Source organism: Vitis vinifera, chromosome 8 (genome assembly GCF_030704535.1).
Source record: "Vitis vinifera cultivar Pinot Noir 40024 chromosome 8, ASM3070453v1".
NCBI lineage: Eukaryota > Viridiplantae > Streptophyta > Magnoliopsida > Vitales > Vitaceae > Vitis > Vitis vinifera.
The window spans coordinates 4,154,056-4,177,972 of record NC_081812.1 but is presented as its reverse complement, the minus strand read 5'-3'; the positions used below and the strand labels follow the sequence as shown (position 1 = coordinate 4,177,972).

The 23,917-nt window shown below is 37.9% G+C and overlaps 1 protein-coding gene across 1 annotated transcript in view; it reads right to left on the bottom strand.

Moving 5' to 3' along the window:
* LOC100242784 (D-lactate dehydrogenase [cytochrome], mitochondrial) overlaps window positions 1-23,428 on the bottom strand; it is a 43,238-nt gene extending 19,810 nt beyond the window's left edge. The window contains exons 1-9 of the mRNA XM_002267285.5: window positions 23,004-23,428; window positions 22,530-22,632; window positions 22,039-22,139; window positions 19,639-19,687; window positions 18,939-19,031; window positions 16,808-16,922; window positions 15,409-15,469; window positions 9,904-9,940; window positions 9,769-9,830 (exon numbers count right to left, since the gene is read on the bottom strand). Of these exons, the coding sequence (XP_002267321.1) occupies window positions 9,769-9,830; window positions 9,904-9,940; window positions 15,409-15,469; window positions 16,808-16,922; window positions 18,939-19,031; window positions 19,639-19,687; window positions 22,039-22,139; window positions 22,530-22,632; window positions 23,004-23,254 (872 nt within the window). The 5' untranslated portion in view covers window positions 23,255-23,428. The remainder of the gene's footprint in view (window positions 1-9,768; window positions 9,831-9,903; window positions 9,941-15,408; window positions 15,470-16,807; window positions 16,923-18,938; window positions 19,032-19,638; window positions 19,688-22,038; window positions 22,140-22,529; window positions 22,633-23,003) is intronic.
* Window positions 23,429-23,917: the final 489 nt, after the last annotated feature.

The window sequence follows — 23,917 nt, the reverse complement described above, 5'->3', positions numbered from 1 at the left end:
ACTAGCAGACATCTTCACTAAATCTCTCAGAGGTCCTAGGATTAAATATATTTGTAACAAGCTTGGTGCATATGACGTATATGTTCCAGCTTGAGGGGGAGTGTTAAATATAATGTATTTATAGTATATTATCTTTCCTTGTTAATATAGGTCTATATATATATCTCTCAATTGTAAGTAGAAATTACATGAATGAGAAATAAGTTTTTTTTCCTTTCTCTCTCTCTCAACACATATGATGAATACATTAGCAAAGTGTGCAACTAGACATTTGGTTTCTTTTATAAGAAATTGTGTATCTCTGTGAATTGCAGCTAGTGTTACCCTAATCATTTTGATATGTGCAAATAGATTTGCCTTTTTGAACTATTATACAATTACACACCTTTTTCATTAGATTTTATAGAGGATTTTGGACTTCTTAGAAGGATTTTTCATCCTTCTTTGCACTTACTATTTCAATGCAATAAAATTTGTGTTTCCTATAAAAATAAATAAATAAATAAAGGAAAGAAAACAACACACACAAAGGGAAAAAAAAAAAAGAAAGAAAGAAAGAAAGAAAACAAAAGAAGCAAATTATCAATATTCTTCATCCCAGAAACCCACCAAAGTCATATGCCCAATTAGCAGTTTCATTTCCAATAGAAGCTCTGAGAAAAGGGATCACCTATTCTTGCACTATCCTGTTTTCACTTCAGTTTTCGGAAACTGTTATACTTAGCAGGTCTGATTGAATTACTCTATCCTGGGTTGCTTTTTATTTTTATGAAGATCATCAGTTGGAAAGTGAGAGGTTTAGGAGCTAGGAAAAGGGAGAGTAATCTGAGACACCACAGGAAGCACTCCCCAAACATGATGGTTCAAGAAACAAAATGGAACAAACTGATCAGAAATTATAAAGAGTGGATTTTTTTGCCATCTTGTGACAGCTATTAACCACCAACGAACTGTTCCTGAATCCCCCTCCTCCAGATTGGAGTCACCCAACTCTCTTATCATTTTCTACCACTCTTGCAATATAAAAATCTCTACATCGATAATAGCACAAATCCAGCTACCTTCAGAATCCCAACCAATGAGCATACATCAAAATCAAGTTTCGAACTACGTGCAGGTGAAAGAGCCTATTTAACCTGAATCTTCATCACTCTCCAATTGGAGAGGCAAATCAATCTTCAATCCAGCTCATAATATTGAAGGGAACTCAAAAACTCTTTAGTGACTGACATGTGAAAACACATATTCTTCCACAAATCAACCAAGGATCTCCTCCTATCCTAAAAATATTGACATCCTTCTCATTTTAAATAACCCACAAGATAGCCACAGTAGCCCCACAAAGCCCTCCCCTTGGAACTGCTACCAAACCCTAAAACAAGATGACCAACATTTCAAAAAACACCTTTGGCAATACCTAAGCTATCACCACTATAAAAACAGTCTCTTCCACAACTTTGATGCAAAAGGTCTTGCAGGATAAGATGGCTTACAAATCTCCATTCCCCAATGCACATAAAATAGGAAACAGCGCTAATACATTTTATAAAGCCTCTTAAACTAAAGCAAGTCATTTAAATTAACCATCCTATTTGTCACCAACAAAGTGAAGTTTAGAAATTTTGGGGGAGTTCTATAATTTTCATGTCAGCTAGCCTAGATGAATATAGAAGAAGGAGAATCCACTTTTAATAGGGTATAAAAGTGGAATTTTAAGGAAAAGCGACCACTGGACTCAAAAGTCAAACACCTTTAGTTGGAGATGGAAAGAAAGAGAACTTTTTTTTTTTGATAATTGAGGAGAAACCTTCCATGGCCAAGACCTTAGGACTCTCCATAGGGACCCAAACCTTGGGGTACTAACCGGCCCGCAACAACTAGCACCGGGTAAATTCAGGGTATCATCAGTGGCAGGATTCGAACCCAGTACCATGTGCCACTTATTGGGACCACACTTTCCATTTTCATCCTAACCAACTAGGCTACCCTAACGGGTAAGAAAGAGAAAACATTCGAACCCAGTACCATATGCCACTTATTGGGATCACACTTTCCAGTGTTCGTCCTGACCAACTAGGCTACCCTAGCGGGTAAGAAAGAGAAAACATTTTGCTAATGGATCCTCAATTTCTCAATGTATAAGGTTCCTCCATAAATTGAAGTTTCAAGTTGTGATAAAAAGAATAAAATACAAAAAAAAAAATCAAAATATAAAATATTCAAACATGTCCCAATCCTACATGCCAAGCTAAGCAAAAGGAGCCTTTTTTAAATTTTTTTATTTTTATCCCACCTCTAAGAAGATGGTTTATAAAATTAGGGGGGATGAGAGCCTATTAAAATCAACTAGAGAGGAGGCTCCTCACATTTTTTTTTTTTTTTTTTATAAGCAAACAAGAAATGCATTAGAAAAGGCTAAACGCCACAAAGCATAAAGGGAGTATACAAGACGGCTACAACCTCAAAAAGAGAAAAAGGCCAAAAAGAACTACCTCCCCTCAAGTGGAAGCTATCCACTCCAAGAAACCTATAAGGGAGAAAGACTCCTCACCTAAATACACTTTGGCCCAATTCCATAAATTACAAACAAAAGAACTCTTTAATCTCTGAATATTCACCACACCCCCCCTAAAGGCTAACATATTCCTCTCCTTCCAGACCGTCCAAAAAATACACAACGGAATGGATTTCCAAATCTTTTTCCTTTTCTTCCCTACAAATGAACCCCTCCAGGAGATTAAAGCCTCCTTTACAGTTTCTGGGAGGACCCACTTAATATCTATCAACCCAAAAATAATATCTCATAGGGCTCTAGTCACTATACAGTGTAAAAGAATATGATTTACATTCTCTTCTTCACAACCACACAAAAAACAACAATTTGGGAGTTGCACCCCTCTTTTCTGGAGCCTATCCAGAGTGAGCACCTTCCCCCAAGTAGCCTCCCAAGCAAAAAAACAGACTTTAGTTGGCACCCTATCCACCCATATTCTCCTTGCGGGGAACACTGTGGCATTAGGCTTGTCCAACAGCCTGTAAGCTTCTTTAACCCTGAACATACCATTTCTTCCTTGCCTCCATTTAACTGAATCATCCTCCATGGAGGGCCTATGACCCCTCAAAGTATGGAGCAAATCACCAACCATATCCATTTCCCAATCATTGAAGTCCCTCACAAAAACAAGATTCCAAACTCCTTGGCCCGAATGTTGGTCCCACATCTCCTCAATCGTGGCGTCTCTATGCACGGCAAGGACAAAAAGGTGGTTGAAACATTGGGACAACGGAGTGTCAGTGCACCAACTATCTTTCCAAAATTTAATTTTGGACCCCTTCCCAACTAGAAAAGCCAAATTTTCCCAGCACCATTCAGATTCTTTCATAATCTCCTTCCAGACCCCTACTCCAGCCGCCCCACTAGCCTTCTTCGCCCTCCAACCATATTCCTCTTGCCCATATTTCATAGAAATCACTTGTTTCCAAAGGTTATCCTTTTCACAAGCAAACCTCCAAATCCACTTGCCCAGCAAGGCTCTATTCAGAGTGGCTATTCTCCTCAATCCTAGCCCTCCATTGAATTTTTCTGTACAGACCACATCCCAATTAACTAGGTGAACTTTGCCCTCCAAATTTCCACCCCCCCACAGGAAATCTCTTTGGGTTTTCTCCACTCTTTTGGCAACGGACTTGGGCATACGGAAGATAGACATTTGGTAAATTGGCATACTAGCCAAGGTACTTTTTATAAGAGTGATCCTCCCTCCTTTAGAGATGTACTGTCTTTTCCAAAGTGCAAGTCTCCTCCGGACCTTCTCTTCCATCCCATCCCACATAGAAGAGGCCCTATTGGGGACCCCTAAAGGGAGACCCAAATATTGCGAGGGCAAAGACCCCACCCTGCACCCTAGCTCAACTGCCATCTCAAGAATCTCCTCCACTTCTCCAACTGGAATGATTTCGCTTTTGGCTAGATTTATACGAAGACCCGAAGCCGCTTCAAACCAAAAGAGGATCCAGCTTAGATGAGAAACTTGATCTTTGTTCGCCTCACAAAACACAATTGTATCATCAGCAAAAAATAGGTGGGAGATATTCAATGAGGATCTACTACCACCCCGAATGTTGCACCCTGTAAGATATCCCCCCTCCACCGCTCTCCTGATAAGAACGTCCAGGATCTCCATTCCCATAACAAATAGATAAGGGGATAGAGGATCCCCTTGACGAAGCCCTCTATTACTAGGGAAAAAACCAGCTGGCACTCCATTAACAAGAATAGAGAATTTAGCAGAAGACACACAGCTCCACATCCATCCCACCCACTTGGTCCCAAAGCCCATTTTTTGAAGAACCTTCATTAAGAAATTCCACTTGATGCAGTCATAAGCTTTTTCTATGTCCAATTTGCAAATAAGGCCCTTTTCTTTTCTCTTCTGCCACGAATCTATCACCTCATTAGCAATTAAGGACGCATCCAGAATTTGTCTTCCCATTACAAAGGCATTCTGAGCAATAGAGACCACCTTACCAATCACTTTTTTGAGCCTATTAGCTAAGACTTTAGCCAAAAGTTTATAGAGACCCCCCAACAGACTGATAGGTCTAAAGTCTCCCAAATCCTCCGCCCCGCTTTTCTTAGGTATCAACACCAAAAAGGTATTTTTGAGACTCCTAACAAAGGAATTATGCTCATGAAATTCTTTAAACATCTCCATGATCTCCTCTTTGGAAAAATCCCAAGTGTTTTGCCAGAAGGCTACAGTAAAACCGTCCGGGCCAAGGGCTTTATCCCCATTCATCTCCATCAACGCCGCATGAATCTCAATCTCTGCAAATGGAATTTCTAGACTCTCTGCTTCTTGCTGGCTGATACAACCCACCTGAATATTACCAATATCCGCCTGCCAAACCATATCTTCAGAAAGCATCTGCTGGAACGAATTCACAACTCCTTCTCTCACCTCCTGCTCCTCTACCAGCCACTCCCCATTAACCTTAATTCTTCCCATAACATTGTTTCTTCTGTGAGCACTTGCCATTCTGTGGAAGAACCCCGTATTTCTATCCCCCTCCCTTAACCAAATCTCCCTTGAGTGCTACCTCCAATGGGCTTCCTCCAACAAGACCCATTTCTTAAAGGAGTCTTTAGCATCCTTTTTTAAATCAGCTTCCTCCATAGTCAAATTTCTCTCACTTTCCACCTGATCCCAAAAGTCTACTTGTTCTAAGGCTAAAGCTTTGTTGGTTTCCAGCCTCCCAAAAACCTCTTTGTTCCAAACCTTCAGCTTCTTTTTAATTTCCTTCATTTTAAAAGCCAATCTGTAGCTAGCACTGCCCCTGATATCAATCTCCTGCCACCATGTTCTCACCATGTCTTGAAACCCCTCAACCTTCAGCCACATATGTTTGAATCTAAATGGAGTTGGGCCTCTTCTAATTCCACCCCCCTCTAACACGATTGGGAAATGATCAGAAATTGGCCGAGACAACCTGATCTGAGTGACTCCACTAAACAGATCTAACCAACTAAGGGAAACTAAAAATCTGTCTAGTCTCGCCCACGCCTGATTGTTAAGCCTCCCATTCCAAGTGAACTCTCCCCCCTGAAGAGGCAGGTCCACCAACTCTAGATCATCCACAGTCTCTGCAAATCTCCTTATGGCTGAACTGATTCTTCTTTGGCTGCTCCTTTCTTGTTGGAACAGAATGATATTGAAATCCCCACCAAGACACCAGAGATCATCCCAAAGGCCTCTTATCGCCCCAAATTCCTCCCACATACCCTCCCTTTCCACTTTAGTAAAAGGACCATACACTCCCGTAAAAACCCAAGTAGCCCCATTTTCTATAGTCTTGAATCTGCAAGACAAAGTGAAATGACCCTCCTCCCAATCCAAAATATCCAAAACCCTCTTATCCCAGCATATCAAAATACCACCAGCAGCCCCCTCCGCATTTAAGGCTCTCCAATCTATAAATCTCCCCGTGCCCAAGCTTCTCACAATACCCTCCAACATCTCCTGAATCTTGGTTTCCTAAATACATAAAAGATCCACCCTCTGACTCCTTATATAGTTCTTTATAATTTTCCTCTTAGAGCTGTCATTAGCTCCCCTCACATTCCAACTTATAATCTTCAACTTCATTGGGCAACTATCAATTGATTCCCTTTGCCCTGTGAGAGGTCTTTCTGCTTATTCCCCCCCTCATAATTGACAGAGCACTCCAGCCTCTTTAGTTCCCTTTCAAATTTAGACTTCTCCAAGAGATCTTTACTGTGAATCTTTTCCTTCCTCTTTCTGATTTTAGTCAGAAAATTCAAAATCTCCCTTTCTAGCCCCTCCGTAGAGAATCCCAGAAATTGGCTAAATTTTGCTAAGCTACACTCCTCCCATAGTTCCTCTTTTTCATTTCCAGTGTCTTGAGATCCTGAGGCACCCGCCTTCCCCTCCTTGCACCTAGCCTTGTCTCGGTTCTTGTTGGCCTCTCCCAACTTCCAAGATCCATTCTCATTCTCACCATTCCCCTCATAGATTGTTAACCAAGTTGACTTGTCCCCCCATAATTCCTCCTCTATTCCCCCTGGGCGATCGAAAGACTCCCCCTCTGGAGCCCGATCAGAAATAGAAAAGGAAGAGAGAAATGTCCCCATAACCCGAGTTCCTTTAGGATGGGACTGCAGGACATACCTCTTAGCTTCATCTTCAAGGGCGCGGTCAGTCATGGAGAAACCATCCTCCCTCTGTTCCCTTTTAATCTCCTCTAGCACCCAGCACTTCAATGGATCCTCTGGAATGGGTCTTTTTCTGGAGATAAAACGGCCCAAGAAACCAGCATTCTCTTGGGTAGCATTTGGGCCATCCCTTACCAAGCCTTCCATCTCAACTAAAGACTGGCAGCCCAGATCAGCAACCCAATTACTAGACGATGGGCCTGCCTCTGGCCCACTAGCCACCTCTTTATCTTTTAACTTTCGGCCCAAAGGCCCATCTATCTTACCCAGCCCACCCTCCTTCTCCTGCTCTTTAAGATTCATAGTTGGGCCATATGAAGACAACCCAGCCATCTTTCCATCCGCATAGACCCGGTCCCCGAACATTGGGCTATGGATCTGGTTCCCGGGTTCTAAGCCCGACCCATTTTTCTGCAGCAACCTCCCATCATCTGGCAAGTGCAGACCCTCGATTCCTGCTCCTATCACTTCCTTCCCCACGCGCTTCTCCGCGCGTGAGAACGAATCACCCCTGATCTCAGTTCTCCTACTGGTTTCCGCCGCAGAGAAGCTCCGTCTCACCACCGGCCTAATCTCCCACCACAGCGCCAAAGTGTAAACCTCCTCCTCTACCTCAATTTCTAGCGTGCTCGGTCTAAATTCGCCTCTTATTTTAACCAGTATCCTAGCCCATTGAATCTCCCCCATCGACCTTGTCCGTTCGTCAATTTCAACAAATCCCCCACATTCCTCCCCTATTTTCTTCAAAATCACCGGGCTCCATAGTGAAATTGGCAGTCCGTAAACTTTAACCCATGCTTCCTGTACCATTTCCTTCTCTACCCAACAACCCGTCTTTGGGTTTCACAGGTCCAACCCTAAGTGGACTCCTCCCATCACCCTGCTCCCCGATGAGGCCACATGGTGAGTCTCTCTTATATCTTCAAACTCCAGCAATGCCCTACCTCGTTCCAGCTTGGCCAGCCCTAGTTTACCTTTTAGACCCCAAGAACTCGCACAAAGACTTCCCAGCCTCTCCAAATCTTCTTCTTCCTTCTTGTTGGATTTCCAGCTCGCGACGAGACAGTGTTTCAACTTCTGTAAGTTTCCGGCCATCTCCTCCCTCGAGACCTTCATCTTGATTACAATTGCGCTTTTCTGATTTGAGCTCATAACTGCTTCTGCATATGACTTCGCTGGAGAAGTTTTTCCGCCGGCCCTTACTTCCTACAGCTCCATTCTTCTACCAGCCAACTCTTCCATTTGGCAAATCATCTCCACCATAGCCGTCCATCCTCTTTTGTCCCTCCTACCTCTTGGTAAGAAGATGCTAAAGCTTTTCCGTTCCAGATCCACAACCCCCAACCTTAAAAAGCCACCCGCTCTGTTGAAACCCCGAACCAGAGTGAACCGCTTGCCTCTTTCTCTCCACTCCTTTTCCCATCTCCCTTCTTCATCATCTCGTATACAATGGATTAGCCCCTCCTTGAAAAGCCCTAAGCTTTCCAGCCCTAATCGAACCCATGTCGAGACCCCCCGCTTCTTCTCCACGATGAGGATCTGACGTCTTCCTTTCCTTCCATCCAGAGCAAGCTCGAAGGTCTTGGATTCAACCGTGAAGCTTCGCTTTCGACTCGCCTCACCGGTCTCCTCGTCGTCGCCGTCGCACGCGCTTTCACTCTCCCTCACGCCTCCTCTCTCTCTCGCGCCCTCTCTCTCTCTCTCTCTCCCATAGCAGATAGATAAACAGAGGAGGCTCCTCACATAACCTGCCTATTGGCTTCTTGACTAACTAATCTAGGTTTCCACGAAAAGGAACAATACACACCCTTATCCAAGAAAATTAAGGGAGCAATGTAGGAAAAGATCGTCCATGGATTTCCCACTCCTAAAGCATAAAACACAAGCCCTAGGCTAATAGCTTTATGAGGTCTCCTAAGCTATAGCATATCTTTAGTACTTATATTCTACTAGCCACTAATTAAGCAAAAGCCCTGATATTTATAGGAGTTTTAGATTTCTAAATGAAATTGCATTGAGGAAAAGAAGAAAGAGGATCACTTTTAGAAAGAGCTTGGATAAAAGACACTTAAAGGAGAATGAACTGCTGATCCCCAAGAACCAACACCTTTCATGAAGATCTAAAGAACAGAAGACATATTTCAAAGATAATAAAAGGGCGGACAGATCTTCAATTTCTCTATCTAAAATATTTTTCAGAAAATTAAAATTCCAGGATGGGGAATCATGCACATAGGAGTAAAGCCTGAATGAAAATAAGAATTTGTTCACCCTAGAAAGAGAACAAACAGCACAGATCTTTTCAGAAAAGAAGATGGGAATCAACACCAACAAGAAAGCAAACTTAGCAAAAAAAGTTAGGGTAAGTTTGGGCAATAGCTTTTCAAGGGCATCAATATGAGTTCCTGACAAAAATGTTGGCATCCCACTCACTACTGTGCAAACAATAAATACTCTTAATCACCGTGTGCCATAAGCACTACTCTCACTAAGGATTAAGGAATTGCCACAACTATTTCCCAGCAACAGCTCTACTCCTTAAAGCAACCCCCCCTAAATGTAAACCACCCTGGGATGCCTACAGACAAAATCCCATCCAAGAAGGTAGTCACTCCAAGCTTCATCTGACCCTGCCCACAAGAAATCTCTTAAAATTTTTCAAAAAAACCAAACCTTTTTATAAAGTTACTGCACTAACATTGCCAGAAAGCAATATGAGGAGATGTACTTGGAGAAAAGGTGATCTTTACAAGAAGTTGTACTGGACCAGGGCAAGTCATGGATTAGGTTTGGTTGGCTAATCTTCAGTTCCAGCACATCTTTAGATATGGCCAACTGCCATGGTTAAACACAAGTATAAATGAGATAACTAGGATATTGATCATCTTGGTACAAATTTTGCCACTGAATATTACTTGTGAATTGATTATGGATGATATTCGACTTCAGGCATATTCAATTATATAAATCAAATGAGACACAAATAACTACAAAGAAAATGATAACAACAAGATATGAAAGACGAAAGAACACACCCCGCAGCACTCTTTCGAGCACGAGATCCTGTCTTGACTACATCTCCATTGGCTAGAACTACCTGAAATACAAACAACATATGAAAACATGGCATAACATAACTGAATCATACACCAAAGGAGGAAATAACAAACCTTGAGGTTGATGACATTATCACGCATAGTTCCATACCTACACGCTAAAAATAAGAATCCTCAAATCCAATTAACAAAACATCAAATAAATTTTTGAAAAGCTAACTCTTACTTATGTAAAGCTTATATGAAGAAATGTAGAAAGAGAAGTAAACGATCAACTAAAATAGGTGTAAATCTAAATTAAGTGATTAGTTAACATATAGTGACAAAAACCGATCTAGGAAAATGGGGAAAAAATAGCCACAAGAGTTTAGTCACTAAGAAGGATGTGATCAGTGCCAAACCTAATAAAGGACCAATGTCAAGGATATATCTCATTTAGCTCAAAACTTTCACATAAAATGAAGCAATAAAATGAAGAGTTAAGTAGTGGACACCAATACAAGAGTAAGCACTAGTGGCCATGCTTAACCAATTTATATGCAAGAAGCTTTATAAGGATAGATGATCCTTTTTTCTCATATCAAATTCCACTTTATGATATGACAGGTGCTATAGTTTCTACTCCTACACTATTTAGGAGTTCCATCAAGAAAAATGGTGTTTATAATGTCTAATGGCATCATGGACTACCTATCATAGTCCACAACTGCACAAGGATTTGCCACCAATTACCAAAGCATGACCACCCATAGAGAGGAAAGAAATTACACTTCCTTTTTATAGGCAAAAAAAGAATATTTTTTTTGATAAGTAGGCAAAAAAAGCTCACCAATGAAAGCGCACCAAAGCACCTAGGGAATCTATAAAGGTGCCAAAAGTAATGAGATGGAGAGCTTAACAAAAAACAACTCTCTTACATCAAAAAGAGTCCAACCAATCAATATAATCTAAAATGACATTAAGGCACCATCAAAAGAGGCCAAAGCTTGAGAGCATGGTTCAAAGTCATGTATCGGTTCGAAGGGTCATTCAATATTATAAAATAAAAAATTACATATTTTAATGAATTAAAAATGTATTTTCTATATAATATAAAAACATACCATATAAATATATTTAATACAATCCATAATATTAACATTAATTCTCATCCATATAAATGCATTTTTCTTTACGAAATTAGGTACTCGATTCCCATTACCAATAAATGCATTTTATAATTTATTCCACAAATAATATAACCATGTAATCATATCTCAAAAAATCATACCAACCACCCACATAACCATAAAATATAAATATATAGGCATTTGACATTAATTTTTTACTTTACCAATTTCTCCTCCCACCCACAGTCCACAATACCCACAACTACAAAATTCTAACTCCGCACCCCACAACTAGAGGGAGAGGCGAAGATGAATCTGATTGTGAGTGAGGGTTACCTCACTGGTGAAGGACTGAAGGTTTCAATCCACTTGACAAGCACCACTGTGGTACCGCCAACATCGCACCAAAGCTCCTACACTCTAGCAATGGTTGATTTTCAAAAAATCAGGTAAGTAAATCCTAAATTGTTTGTGTCCTCATCCTTTGGTGGATTCTCTCCTAGTCTTTAGAAAGGGTCACAGGTTAGATTAAATTTGTTTTTTCTTCTTCTTTGATCTTCTCATTGATGGGTTGAAATATTCAATTTCAGAATCATAGGTGTTTGCTTTGGGGGAATCTTTGATTTCTGATTTTTTGTTGTGATTCAAAAGAAAAGAGAATCTCCATATTACATAAGAAAATTTTGTGTAACCTAACCGAGTCGACCAAGTTAAGTCGAAAATCCAGCCAACTAAACCGAGTCTCACCAGTTCAGTGTCGAGTTCATGCATTATATTGTATCTAGTATTGGACTTGTCGCAACAACCATCAAGGCAGATACGACTCGGCCGAGTCACACCGAACTCGGTCGATACATTGAAATCTGCCATAGAGAGCACAAAAAAGAGTTTTTAAGGGCTTCACCAAATAAAGTTTTCTCTCATGGTTCCCCATCCCAAAGAAAACATTTTGGAATCTTCTTAAGGCTCAAGCACATCTTTCTTTGAATGAAAAACATGGACATAAAATATATTAGAAAATTAGGAAGAGTACTTTTAATCAACATTAAACTTCCACCCTTTGAAAAATAGTCTCTTCCAAATAACAAACATTCAAATGAATTTTCTTCCACTACCTCCCAAATGGCTCACGACTTAAAAGAAGCACCCAACGGAGGACCCAAATAAGTGGGTAGCTTCCCCATTTTGCATCCTAATAAAGAAGTCAAATCCTCCCCATTAGGGACCCACCTCCTAGAACTCACTTTTCCCTAGATTAATTTTTTGCCTTGAGATCGTCTTAAACCACATGAGGATCCAACTTAAATACATCATTTGCTCTTTACAAGCATCATAAAAAATGAGGGCATCATCCACAAACAAAATGTGTGTCACCTCTAACCCATCACTACCCCTCCCTCATACCTTTAAACTTGATAAGGAAGTTTCCCCTCCCTAACCCTCTTTAGAAAATTACTAAGTGCCTCCATCACTAAAATAATAAGTTGGGAGAAAGAGGATCTCCTTACCTCAACCCCTTGAACTTTGAAAAAAAGCAATCCAGTTTTAATTCACCAACACAAAAAATCTAGCTATTGAGATGCATCATTGAATCCAACCAATCCATTTTTACCCAAAACCCATCTTGTTAAGAACTTGTAAGAAGAATTCCCAATTGACATGACCATATGCCTTCTTTAATCTAGCTTGCAGAGTACACCTTCCTTAAATCTCTTCAATCCTGAATATAATGCTTCATTTGAAATGATCATCACATCCAAAATTGGTCTTCCCTCCATGAAGACATTCTAAACATTGGATTCCATTGTCCCCATAACCTTTTTGATCCTATTAGCCAAAACTTTTGCTAGGAGTTCATCCACAACACCTACCAAGCTAATGAGTTTAAAGTCTTTTAAATCATCTGCTCCTTTCTTAGGAGTGAAGACCAAGAATGCATTGTTGGTCACAAAGTCCCTGAAAAACGCTAAGCTCATGGAACTCCCTGAAAAAACCCTTTGCTTAGTTCTTCACAAAGTCCCAGATAAGCAGCCACAAACCCATGGAGAAGCCATTTGGGCCAAGGGCCTTATCCCCACATAACCTTGTTAAAGCCTCAAAGACCTCCTTCTCTGAAAATACTCTCCCCAAAACCCTTTCCCCCTCCTCCATTTGAATAGAATTGAAACACATATAATTGATACTAGGTCTTTGCTCCCCCAATTCTAATAAAAGATTCTTAAAAATAGTTGTCACTCCCTCCCTCAATTTAGAATCTTTTCATACAAGAGAGAATTAATATTAGGCAAGATGCAAGTTTATTATAAGAAAATTTTAAATAGTTATAATACAATAGCACCAACCATGGCACACAAACCCAATACATAGGATATATAACAGGTGCACCAAGGTAAAAACAAAAGAAAACAAATGAAAGAAAAGCTAATGAGGCCAATTCACCTTAGCCAACTCTAAAATTGAGTTAATTTTGAAAAGGAAAAATTGACATTACTCAAAAACAATTTAGCCCATGAGACATAGATTCAAGAAATTTATTTTTACAACCAAGTCCAACCATTCTACATCTTCAATTACTTAAGGTTCCATTCATATGAAGGAGATAATAGTTCTTCCAAATGATTCAAGTGGCAAGCATCTAAATAAAAAAATTATTTAATTCTATTTAGAATTTAAATAAAAATAAAATAAAATAAAAAAAAGAGGCAGCCTCTTGGTCATCTCTGACTAGAGGATTAGTCGTGGCAACTTAGAATTGGTGGAGTGATTATAGATTATCCGTGTACAATAATAAAAGCTTACTCTAACCTTGTACGTGAGAGTTTCACCGTTGAGGCTAAGATTTTACCTTTGCAATAGGGACCATGCCCAAGCTAAAGCTTTGGATTGGTCCAATCTTGTGGTGGAGATTTTGTTGTTGTCATTTCATGGGTGGCTAAGAAGAAAAGAGGATCATGTTTTGCTCTTAGAATTTTGTAACCTTATTTGGTTATTCAACTTGTAATGTGTTCCTTCTCATTTGATTAGAGTTGTATATTGTGGAAGGATGTCTCATCCTTCTTGATCTTTTAATTTGACAGAAAAAATATATTGAATTTATGATATAAAAAATATGTCTCTTTTTCATAGTCAATCATAATTAGGTTCACAAGAAAAGGGAAAGAAGAATAATGACCAGAAATAACACAAAAAGACCAATCATATGGTGTGCCATACACAAAACTAAGTATCTAATAAATTATCTTATACTGGCTTTAGAGACCCTTGAAATACCCCCTTTGACTTCAAATTTCAACATTCCCTCAAATTAATTGCGATAGGTATCAACTTGACACAAAATAACCCTTGTCATGTTGCTAGCTTCTCACTTAATTACTTTCAAGTATTTTTCCTTTAATGAATAGCATTTTTTTTTAATTAAAAAAAAAAGGACTCAAAGACCAATGCGATGCTCGAATAGAATCTATATAGGCCTTTTTAAGAACCTTGCTAAATGTCAAAATATACATACAAGAATAAGTGAGAAATAATTACAATCAACACATCCCAAGACATGGAACCATGAAGAGCCAAGGTTAGGCCTTTTTAAGAACTTCATTAAATGTCAAAATAGACATACAAGAATAAGCGAGAAATAATTATAATCCACACTCCAAGGCATTGAACCACGAAGAACCAAGGTCGGGTGCTCATTATAAGAATGATTCCATGCTATAACTACCAAAATTCAGGCTTAAAAGCCAAACCATTGCATTAAATTTAAAATATTACCTTTGAAATGACAAAATATTTTAGGTTTTGAAGAAACAAAATGAATCTTGAGGCAATTTCGAAACTTAAATAGTTTTAAGGAAAACACTAAGCTCACCAAAACTCATTGAAATGAAACTTCAAACCATGACCACATTGATAGGTCACCAAGCGCATCAACAATACAAATTTTAAACTTGCCAAAGCTTTATGTCTTAGTCTCTTGGATGGTGACAATCCAAACCTTCTCACTAGGGAAAGATAAATTGAAGCATTTAACCCTTTGGTTATTCATGTCAATTGAAGCCTTGAACATTCCTAACATGCATCATGAGGAACCAAGTGATGTTAACATTGATTGCAAGTCCAGTCTCAAGGCTAGCAGGGAAAAGAATACCAAGAACAAAATGAGATGAAAGATCTATTATAATATAAAGATTTCCCTATTCCAATGTGGGTAGATAAATGAGCTTGAAGCATTGATTCCACTGTTATGGAACTTGCAATGTTGGTTAAGAGTACTAAGTCAAAAATTCAATTATTAGGATTAGGACAAGTAACCAAAAATAATAATAATAAATCTAGTATAAATCTAGTACACACTTAGGCAAGTTTAAAATTGGGCCACTATTTTACCTTCTTTTTTCTTTCTTTTTTTTCATTTTTTTGGCAGCAAACTCACTGAGTCACTGGTAATAATGTCAACAGTAAACAGAAAATCAGATTCCCATGTAAGTTACAGCTAATGAAGCAAAGGCATTACCTCACGGCTAAAGAACCAGAGCAACGTGTAGCACACATACCCCCAATGGTTGCACCTGGCCCTGCTTGTCAGCATGTTTGGACGAACATAAAAAGCTCAAGCACAGCTCATAAAAAGTGTCAGCCAGTGACAGTAATGAGCTATTATGGAAATAGTCAAATAAAATGACATGGAAAACTAAATGCAGTAAATTATAATCTTGTCATGTTAAACACAAAAATATGCAAACCCCGCTTTGGTGTCACAAGCCAACTTTGTCCAGTGCTCAGTCTTGCAAATCAATGCTTTGTCTCATGCCACATATTTTAAGTTTATTTAGCTATTTGGTTTCATTAATATACTGTTGGTGTAGTAGAAGCACTATACATTTTTCCTCAATTGAGAGTGACCAATATTTAGTAATGAAGTTGAATGGTTGGTCAGATAGCTTTGGTAGAAAATAAAAATAGAAATAAAAATAAATTGCTGGAGGTTGGTGCCAATACAAGGAGATGGGTGTAAACTTCCCATCAGGCCCAAACACTAGTCAATCAAAGCATATGAGTGTGACCCTTCATTCAAATTTCACAAGTAGGGTTTACTAAGGTTTATATATCATGTCAAGCATAGGTGGATGTCCACAAGCATTATTTTTGTAAAAATTTTAAAGGCGTTTTAGTGGAGGGTAGGGAAGGTGAGATCAATCTCCTATTATGAGTGTCCTGAAGTTTTGCTAATTTGCTATCACCTCTTCAAGATATTATAGTATGCAACTACATATCAGTTGAAGGGCCTTTTCTTTATTGTTCCTTACGCAGGAGTCTGACCATTGTTACAAAGTAAAAATGGACAAGCTTGCTTGGTGGCAATCTCAATCAAGTTCCAATAATCCAATACTGAAGATAAAGTCTTTCTCCATGAGATTTGGGCATTAAAAGCAGTCAAAGTTACTTTGTTAAGGTTGTCTAGTGACAGAATGCCATGTCAACATCCTTCAACAGGTTCCCATTTTTGGTGCTTAATGCAAAAAACTTACATAAACTCACTCAAGATAGAATTTCCCAGAAGTGTGTTTTTTAAGCTTGCGTTAATGTAGGTATTTTACAATTTTTAACTCTTGTAGAATCAGAGGAAGTGATTAACATGTAAGGGAAGAATCACATCTCAGGAATACTTCTCAGTGAAAAGATTTTGAAGAAACATTCCATGGAAAATAGATTCTAATGTTGTTTCACTTTTTGTAATTTCTCCTGTTTGTTCAGCTATATGGGTGCATGTAAAGGTACCCATTCCTTGTCTTGATCTAAATTTGTACACTGTGGAAGGATGTCTCATCTTTCTTGATCTTTTTAATTAGTAGAAAAGATCTATTAGGTTTCTGATCCAAAAAAAAACAAAAAAAAGAGGGATTCCAGCTAACCAGGATCAAGTGGGAAAAATAGACCATAAGGCTCCAGGTATTCATTAAGCTCCAGCCACCCAATTCCAGGCTCAACAACCACATCCATGTCCTCAACATGTAATGCTTTAACACTCTGCAATTCAAAAAGTTAAAAAATACAATCATAAGCTATCATAGTAATAGTTAGGAAAACATGTGTGTTCACTAAGGACAGAAATTTCTACCAACAGATACTCAATTGTTGCTACAACACATCCAGCTAGAATACATTTATATTCAATTAAGTTGTGTGTTGACAAGACATCTAGTGAAGCCCATGTTATAGCAGAAAGAATGAAACAGCTTGAAATTGAAGCTTTCCATTGAAAAATGAGTTTAATAGTATTGCACATAAAAATTGGATCAATAGCAGATTAAAAAAGAAATAATGCCCAACAATTATTCAGTAGGCCCACACAGGCCCAATACAGAAAATAAGATCTCAACAAACCCTACAATATTAAGCTGGGCCTACACAAGCTTCACCACTTAAATAGGACCATAATAAGGTTCATAAAGTTGGTCAAACTAGACAAATATTGCCCTCAGTGGGACTGAAAAATATGCAACACAGCACAATCAAAAGAAGAGTTTACAAAGGAAATGTATTATCTTTTGTTAAGAGGGATATAAGGCATAAGTCATTTTAACAGCTAGTTAAGTTCTACAAAATATAAACTATATAACCAAGGGAAATTATCCCTTCCCTTGAGTTGCCGTCTTCCACTTTTTGTAGGGGACATTATCCCACCTTGAGTTGCTGTACTTCTTAGCTTCTGTTTTTGAGCATTTGGTTACTGTCTTGTGCACTCTTTTTTTTTTATTTAAGTAAATTTTGCACTATAAAAAGAATACCTCAACCTTTACTCAAGAGTACTCCACATTCAAAGCTTCTTCAAACTGAAGTAAGATTAAGGCTCCTCCAACTTTGGATGGCCTACCTTCTCAACTATGATAACACCAAAGCTTGACCAGCAAAAGGACCCCTATCTAAACACCACAGATACTCCTTCTATCTCACCTCCCTTTCACCAAGCTAGATCCACACTGCATCTCCCACCTCAAACTTAGCCTTCCTCTCAATGACTGCTAAAGCAAGATAACTCACCCGATTAGGGTAGTTTACCCCATTGCTACAAAGCTTCTTTGCAAGAGTAGGCCCTCCTTTCAAAAAACCCCTACCTTTTGGAAACACTAATAAAAACTTTTTTTGATTCGCTAGTACATATAAAGCCCTAAAGGAAATGTCCCCCACCATTACTAGCAACTCAAGCAAGAAACCCCTCCCCCCCACCCCGCTCCCAATTCCTTCCAATACTTGCAGAAAGGATTCTCAACTTTCCTTTTGCAGCAAGCTTCCACTCCTTCTAACAGCCAAGATCAACACTTCTCCCTGAACTTTATCCAGCTGGAGAAGCCTCTGCCTCTCTCCAAAACTCTACATCCTAATCTCCCTCTAAACTTTTCAATAAAGATTTCAAGAGACTCTGATTCCACCTCAAACCAAACCTTAGCACCTATGGATACATTCACATATCTTCTTACTAAAAGAAATAGAAACTTTTCTAATATAATAAGAAGACTAAAACAAATAGAAAACTTGACAAAAAAATCAACCACTAACTAAAATACAAACTTAATGAAAATTATGGCAAGTCCCAAGATGAATTTAAATCATTGTTAGTGTCACAAATTAAAGCTTGGGCATTGGAACTAAGCTTTCTCCTTTTCTTGTAAGTCTTTAAAGAATATTTCCAACATTAATTCCCATTACTATGTAAGTCGGTCTGAGTATAAATTATAAATGCTAGCTTTTTTCTATTTGTAAGTGGAGGTAGGCAATTTGCATTGGCAACTTCTACTGAGGTTAACATTTCATGTTTGTAATTGACTTACAGTGAGTGAGATATACGCATTGTAAGTCTTGAGTGGGTGCTTTGGAGGTTGTATGGACAAAAGCACCCCTCCCTCCATGCACAAATTCAAACAAGAGGCATTTTAAGAATAACAATTTCCCTTTCCAAAGCAAATTTTTGAGATGCAGTGTCTAAATTTTGTGAACAACAGCTAACAAGACATTGTTTATAATAAGAGATAGGTGAATACATACTTTCATCAATGTCATGTCAATGCAAACACCTCCATGAGGAGATAAGGTGTGACCCTCAATTGATGTAGCTCCACCATATGGTACAATAGGAACCTACTTTTCAAAAAAAATAAAATAAAAAAATTTCAGTACTTGATTAGATAGCCCAAGTTCATTTACAATATGTTGTTGTATATATATATGATCATCAAATCTGGTTTCTTGCAAAAGTCAAATTTAGTGATAATAATCATTACCTCATATTATACATGATTCCACTCAAATGTAAATGGAGGTTATTATTCAATAAAGAGCAAAACCCAACATTTGTGTTATGTTTGTTTCCAAGAAAGTACAGAGAAATTTCTCATATTTGGTTTTACTATGAAAATTATGAAACAAAATTAACTATAATTAAAATCAATAAGAAATTTATGCATTTTCAAATTATTTAGTCTTTATGTAGAAGAGTTAAAATTAATGAAATAGGTTCGAAGTAGCATATAAAAATAATTTATGGACTTTAAATTTTTTTTTTCTTTACTTCCACTTTTCCCCTCTATTTTTTTTTCTCTCGTTTTCTCTCAAATTTTTCAAGAACCAAAGAAAACCTTAAAGGTTAAAGACAGAAAAAGAATTGAAATAATAAGAATAAACAAATTTAAAAAAGAAAATAATAGAGTGTGGCCACCACTGACAAATTTAGAGAGGACTCCCAGACCTTATGCATGTCACAAGATTTGACTATCTTGGAAACTTCCTCTTCAGACCTGCATGTACCAATTATGGGTCACTCAACATATTTTGGATTAAATTATGAATCATAATATTTCTATCATTGCTAGACCTCAAAAGAGAAGTGCAGCATAAACAGCTTCATGCGCAATTCATTAAACTTCCCACTTCTCTAGTATCTTTTGTATACACACACAGAGAGAAGGATCGTACATATGACAATTTTTGGTGGTACATTTTTTTAGAATCAAGAAACGGAGACCAACTAAAAGCAAAAGGCAAAAAGCTATAACACCAAAACAAGCCTACTCTCTGGAGGGGCCTAGCATACAACCTCACTCCAACCAAAGCTAAGACAAACTCCAGCACACTCACTGTATATGGAAACCCAAGGAAAAACTGTGCACTATTCCTCAACTCACAGGAGATCTTTTCCATCCTCAAAAATCTTAGCATCCCTTTGAATCCAAGTGACCCAAAATGTAGCAACAAAAAATGGAGACTCTTAGCACAATGAAGAGTCTTAAATATTAAGAATAAGTTCACAAATCAATCATGAACATTTTCAAGAATAGATCATTTTTATCAGTTAAAGATCATGTAGACAACTCTCAGTTATGGATCATGAACATTTTCAAGAAGAAGCTATATAAGCTATAATTAAAGAAGAAAAGTGCTGTCATAACTTAATCAAACTATTACTAATCATCAATTAATCAATTAATAGACTCAACCAAACTACTAATAATCATTAATTAACAGACAAAAACAAAGAGAAAAAACTTTACAAATATGGTAGCAGAGACAGTGCTGTAACATTTTGCAACTATAAAGAAAAAGAAGAAGAAGAAGAAAAACACCACTGTCTTAGTTCAATCAAACTATTAATAATAATCAATTGATAGACTCATCAACTATAGACAAAAATTAAGGGGAAAAACAGACACCGTCACAACAAGTGAATGGTAACAATTACTACAACCACATGAGCAAGAACTTGCAACAGTACTCACACCAGTAACTTGAATTTTACCAGATGTAAACATAAGAGTTGTAAATAATTAAACTCCAACAAGTAGAGGAGTCAAAGCAACTAAAAGACACAAAATACCATGGACACTATTTTAGAACCAAAAGAGAACTCATAGTTGGCCAAGAGCCCAGAAGCACAGATTCAGGCTTTAAGAGAAGGCAATTCTTCTATAACCGATCTATGGCTACAGCATTATTTCCCCCTTAAAGAGAAACTCAAACCTGCCAAGTTTGGAAGCAGGACAAGAGTATACCACCAGAAATAGAATCAATGTGCTTCAAAAGTAATGACCCAACTATTCTATTTAACTTCATAACTGGAAGATCTTGTGCTACACTTACGTACTGAACTTACATGGAAAATTTAAAAGAAGGAAGCAAATTTCCACCACCACTGCATTGCCACCTCAAATACAATCACTCCTACCACTTCCTCTTCTCACTCTAAAAAGGATCACAAGGTTAGTCTAAAAGGTATCTTCTTTTCCCATAATTAATGAGCATGACTGAAATATTAACAGCAGCTTCTTTTTTTTTCATCAGAACAACAGTTTATCCATATTCCTTATGCTCACTAAGCTTTCTTTTTCTGTAATAACCTTCATCACCCTCCAGCAATGCACTAATGCTCTCCCATTGTCAATCCAGTAACACATACAGCCCCTTTTCTGCCATCCTCTACCATCATCACAACTGTCACCACCACCATCTTTACCACCACTAGCGTTGAACCATGACCTCGAATACTTCACCGATGCAATCACACCTCCACCCCATCACTCCTACACTATCATTGTTATTCATTCCACAACTAACAACATTGCCACCCTCCATCACCACCAGAATCAACATTGCACAGGTAATAGCACAACAAAACCACATTGGGTGCCCCTAGCCTGCTATTAAGTGTATGTATTTATATTTCATCAGGCAAAGAACCATTTCTTTCCATTAGATACTCATGTCCAGTACATCTAAAATAATTAACAGAACCATTATACAACTTTGTACCAATTAAATTGGCAAAGAAAAAGGGTACTGAAGAGATTCAAACCCAAGACACTAGGAGAAAGACAAGTGCTTTTACCACCTAAGATAGACATTGTCATCAAAAATCATTGAAGAGATAGAGCATTCCAAAAATCTTGTGTTAATAATAAATCAAGGACTTTACCACCTAAGCTAGATATCAACACGATTAAAATCCTTATAAGTAAGAAGATATGGCACCAATCTTAAGGAGAAATAGAATCACCAAAAACTCAAACTATCCAACTATTTTATAAGTGGCCAAACAAACAAATAATAGAATATTTAGAAGTACAAAAAACATAGGATCAAAAATCTACTCCACCTTGGAAAAACAACAACATCAGGGATATTTACTGCTTTGTGAAAGCTGTTCTGTGGTTTTCCATGAATATACCTCTCTTCATAATCCATCGTCATGTCATCCTGTACAACTAATAGTATCATAACCCATCTGATAAGGAAAAAAAATTAATGACTTGCAACAACATCCTACTTTCAACTTCAAAATCCAAAGCTAAAGATTTTTTCAAAGTTCTCCAGTTTTAAACTAACCAATTAATTGGTTACTAAGAAAAAGGCAGAAATGACAGAAAACAAATTCAAATAGTATGTTTTTCTATTGTTTTACTTGGAAATCAAAACCTCTAGCGAATCAAATACTTGTGCTAGATTCAGATGAGTGACGAATTTTCTTTTCTTGTTTCCAAAATAAAAGGTATTAGGGCCATATTTTATTTGTTTTACCATTTCTCTGCAACCAAACAAGCATTTAAAATATAACCACATTAAAGTTATGATTCAAAGATACAGTACTTGACAGATAGCCTTCAATTCATCAAGAAGCTCCCTTGGTATATCCTTGTGAGAGCCCTTCACCACAAACTCAGTGCTACCTTTGCCCCCAACACTGACACCTCTGAAACCCAACAATATCATTTACACCACAAACTCAGTATTATTGAAACAAGAATTCATTTGCCCCAATCATAGAGAGAGAAGAACACTGAAAACGCTCTATTTATTGCTTTGATTCAAAATATTTACAACAGAGAAACTCAACTCTTCTAGGCCAAATATACATATAAGACACAGCTAAATGCCCAGAAAGAAACTTCCTGCATTTTCACTGCTAAATAACCAGCAAAGAACTTCCATTGTTATTAGCAGCAAAACCATTTTTGGCCGCTAACAATGGAATAAAAAGAAACCAGTAAAAAATCCAAAATTTTCTTAATATTTCCTCCATTTTCTAGGAAATCCAGAAGGACCCAGATGTGAAATCCTCACCGAGCATCGACATCAAAAGAATCACAGAGAGATGGGTTGGTTTGGACGTGAATGGCAAGTGAGCCAGCAGAGACAGCAAGGGCCAGGGGAAGCAGGGAGCTTGACCATGATAAAATTGGCTTAGTTGAGGTGACAACATCGGTGGTGTTGATCGGGTTGGTGTGATTGGTTTTGAAGCGTGGGTTTCTGAAATTAGCGTAAATGGTTCTTGAGGAAGAACGGAGACGCGAAAACCATGAAGAGTAGGCCATTGCAGCCGATTTTCGCTTCCACAAGGGGCCACGCTAGTGGGTATTTACTATAGGCTATATATCTATCTATTGACTATATGATCGTTTGTGTTTACTTATATGATCATTTGTATTCTCTTATATATTTCTACTATTCCTTGAGATGGTGCGACGGTTATCTTGTTCTTGTTCATTAGGAATTTCAAAATTGTAGGTAACCATTCCATACATATATTCAATGTGTTCAGAATCGGATCGGTAGGAATCGAAAAAGTTACAGGTTCACGGTTTAGTGGTCGGACCGATGATTGAACCACGATCGAATCGGTGAACGTCATAAATATATAATTTATATTTTATTAAAATTAAAAATAATTTTTAAAAAATATAAATATAAATAAAATTTAAAATCAATAATATTTATTTTTTCATCTTTTATATAAATATATAAATATTTTAAAGTTTATTAAATAAAATATATGTAATATTACATATGGAAAATGGAAAATGGAAGTGGCTAGAAAAATATTAGATATTTGAGATGATTTTATTATATTTTTTACAACCCTTGGCGCAAACCAACTAGTAGCAAGTTGGTGCAACCATGCTAACCTTGAACCCTTGGTCCAAGGTTCAAGTCTAGGGCCGTAAACTGTGTTGTTGGCCATGATGGGTTGGGTTGTG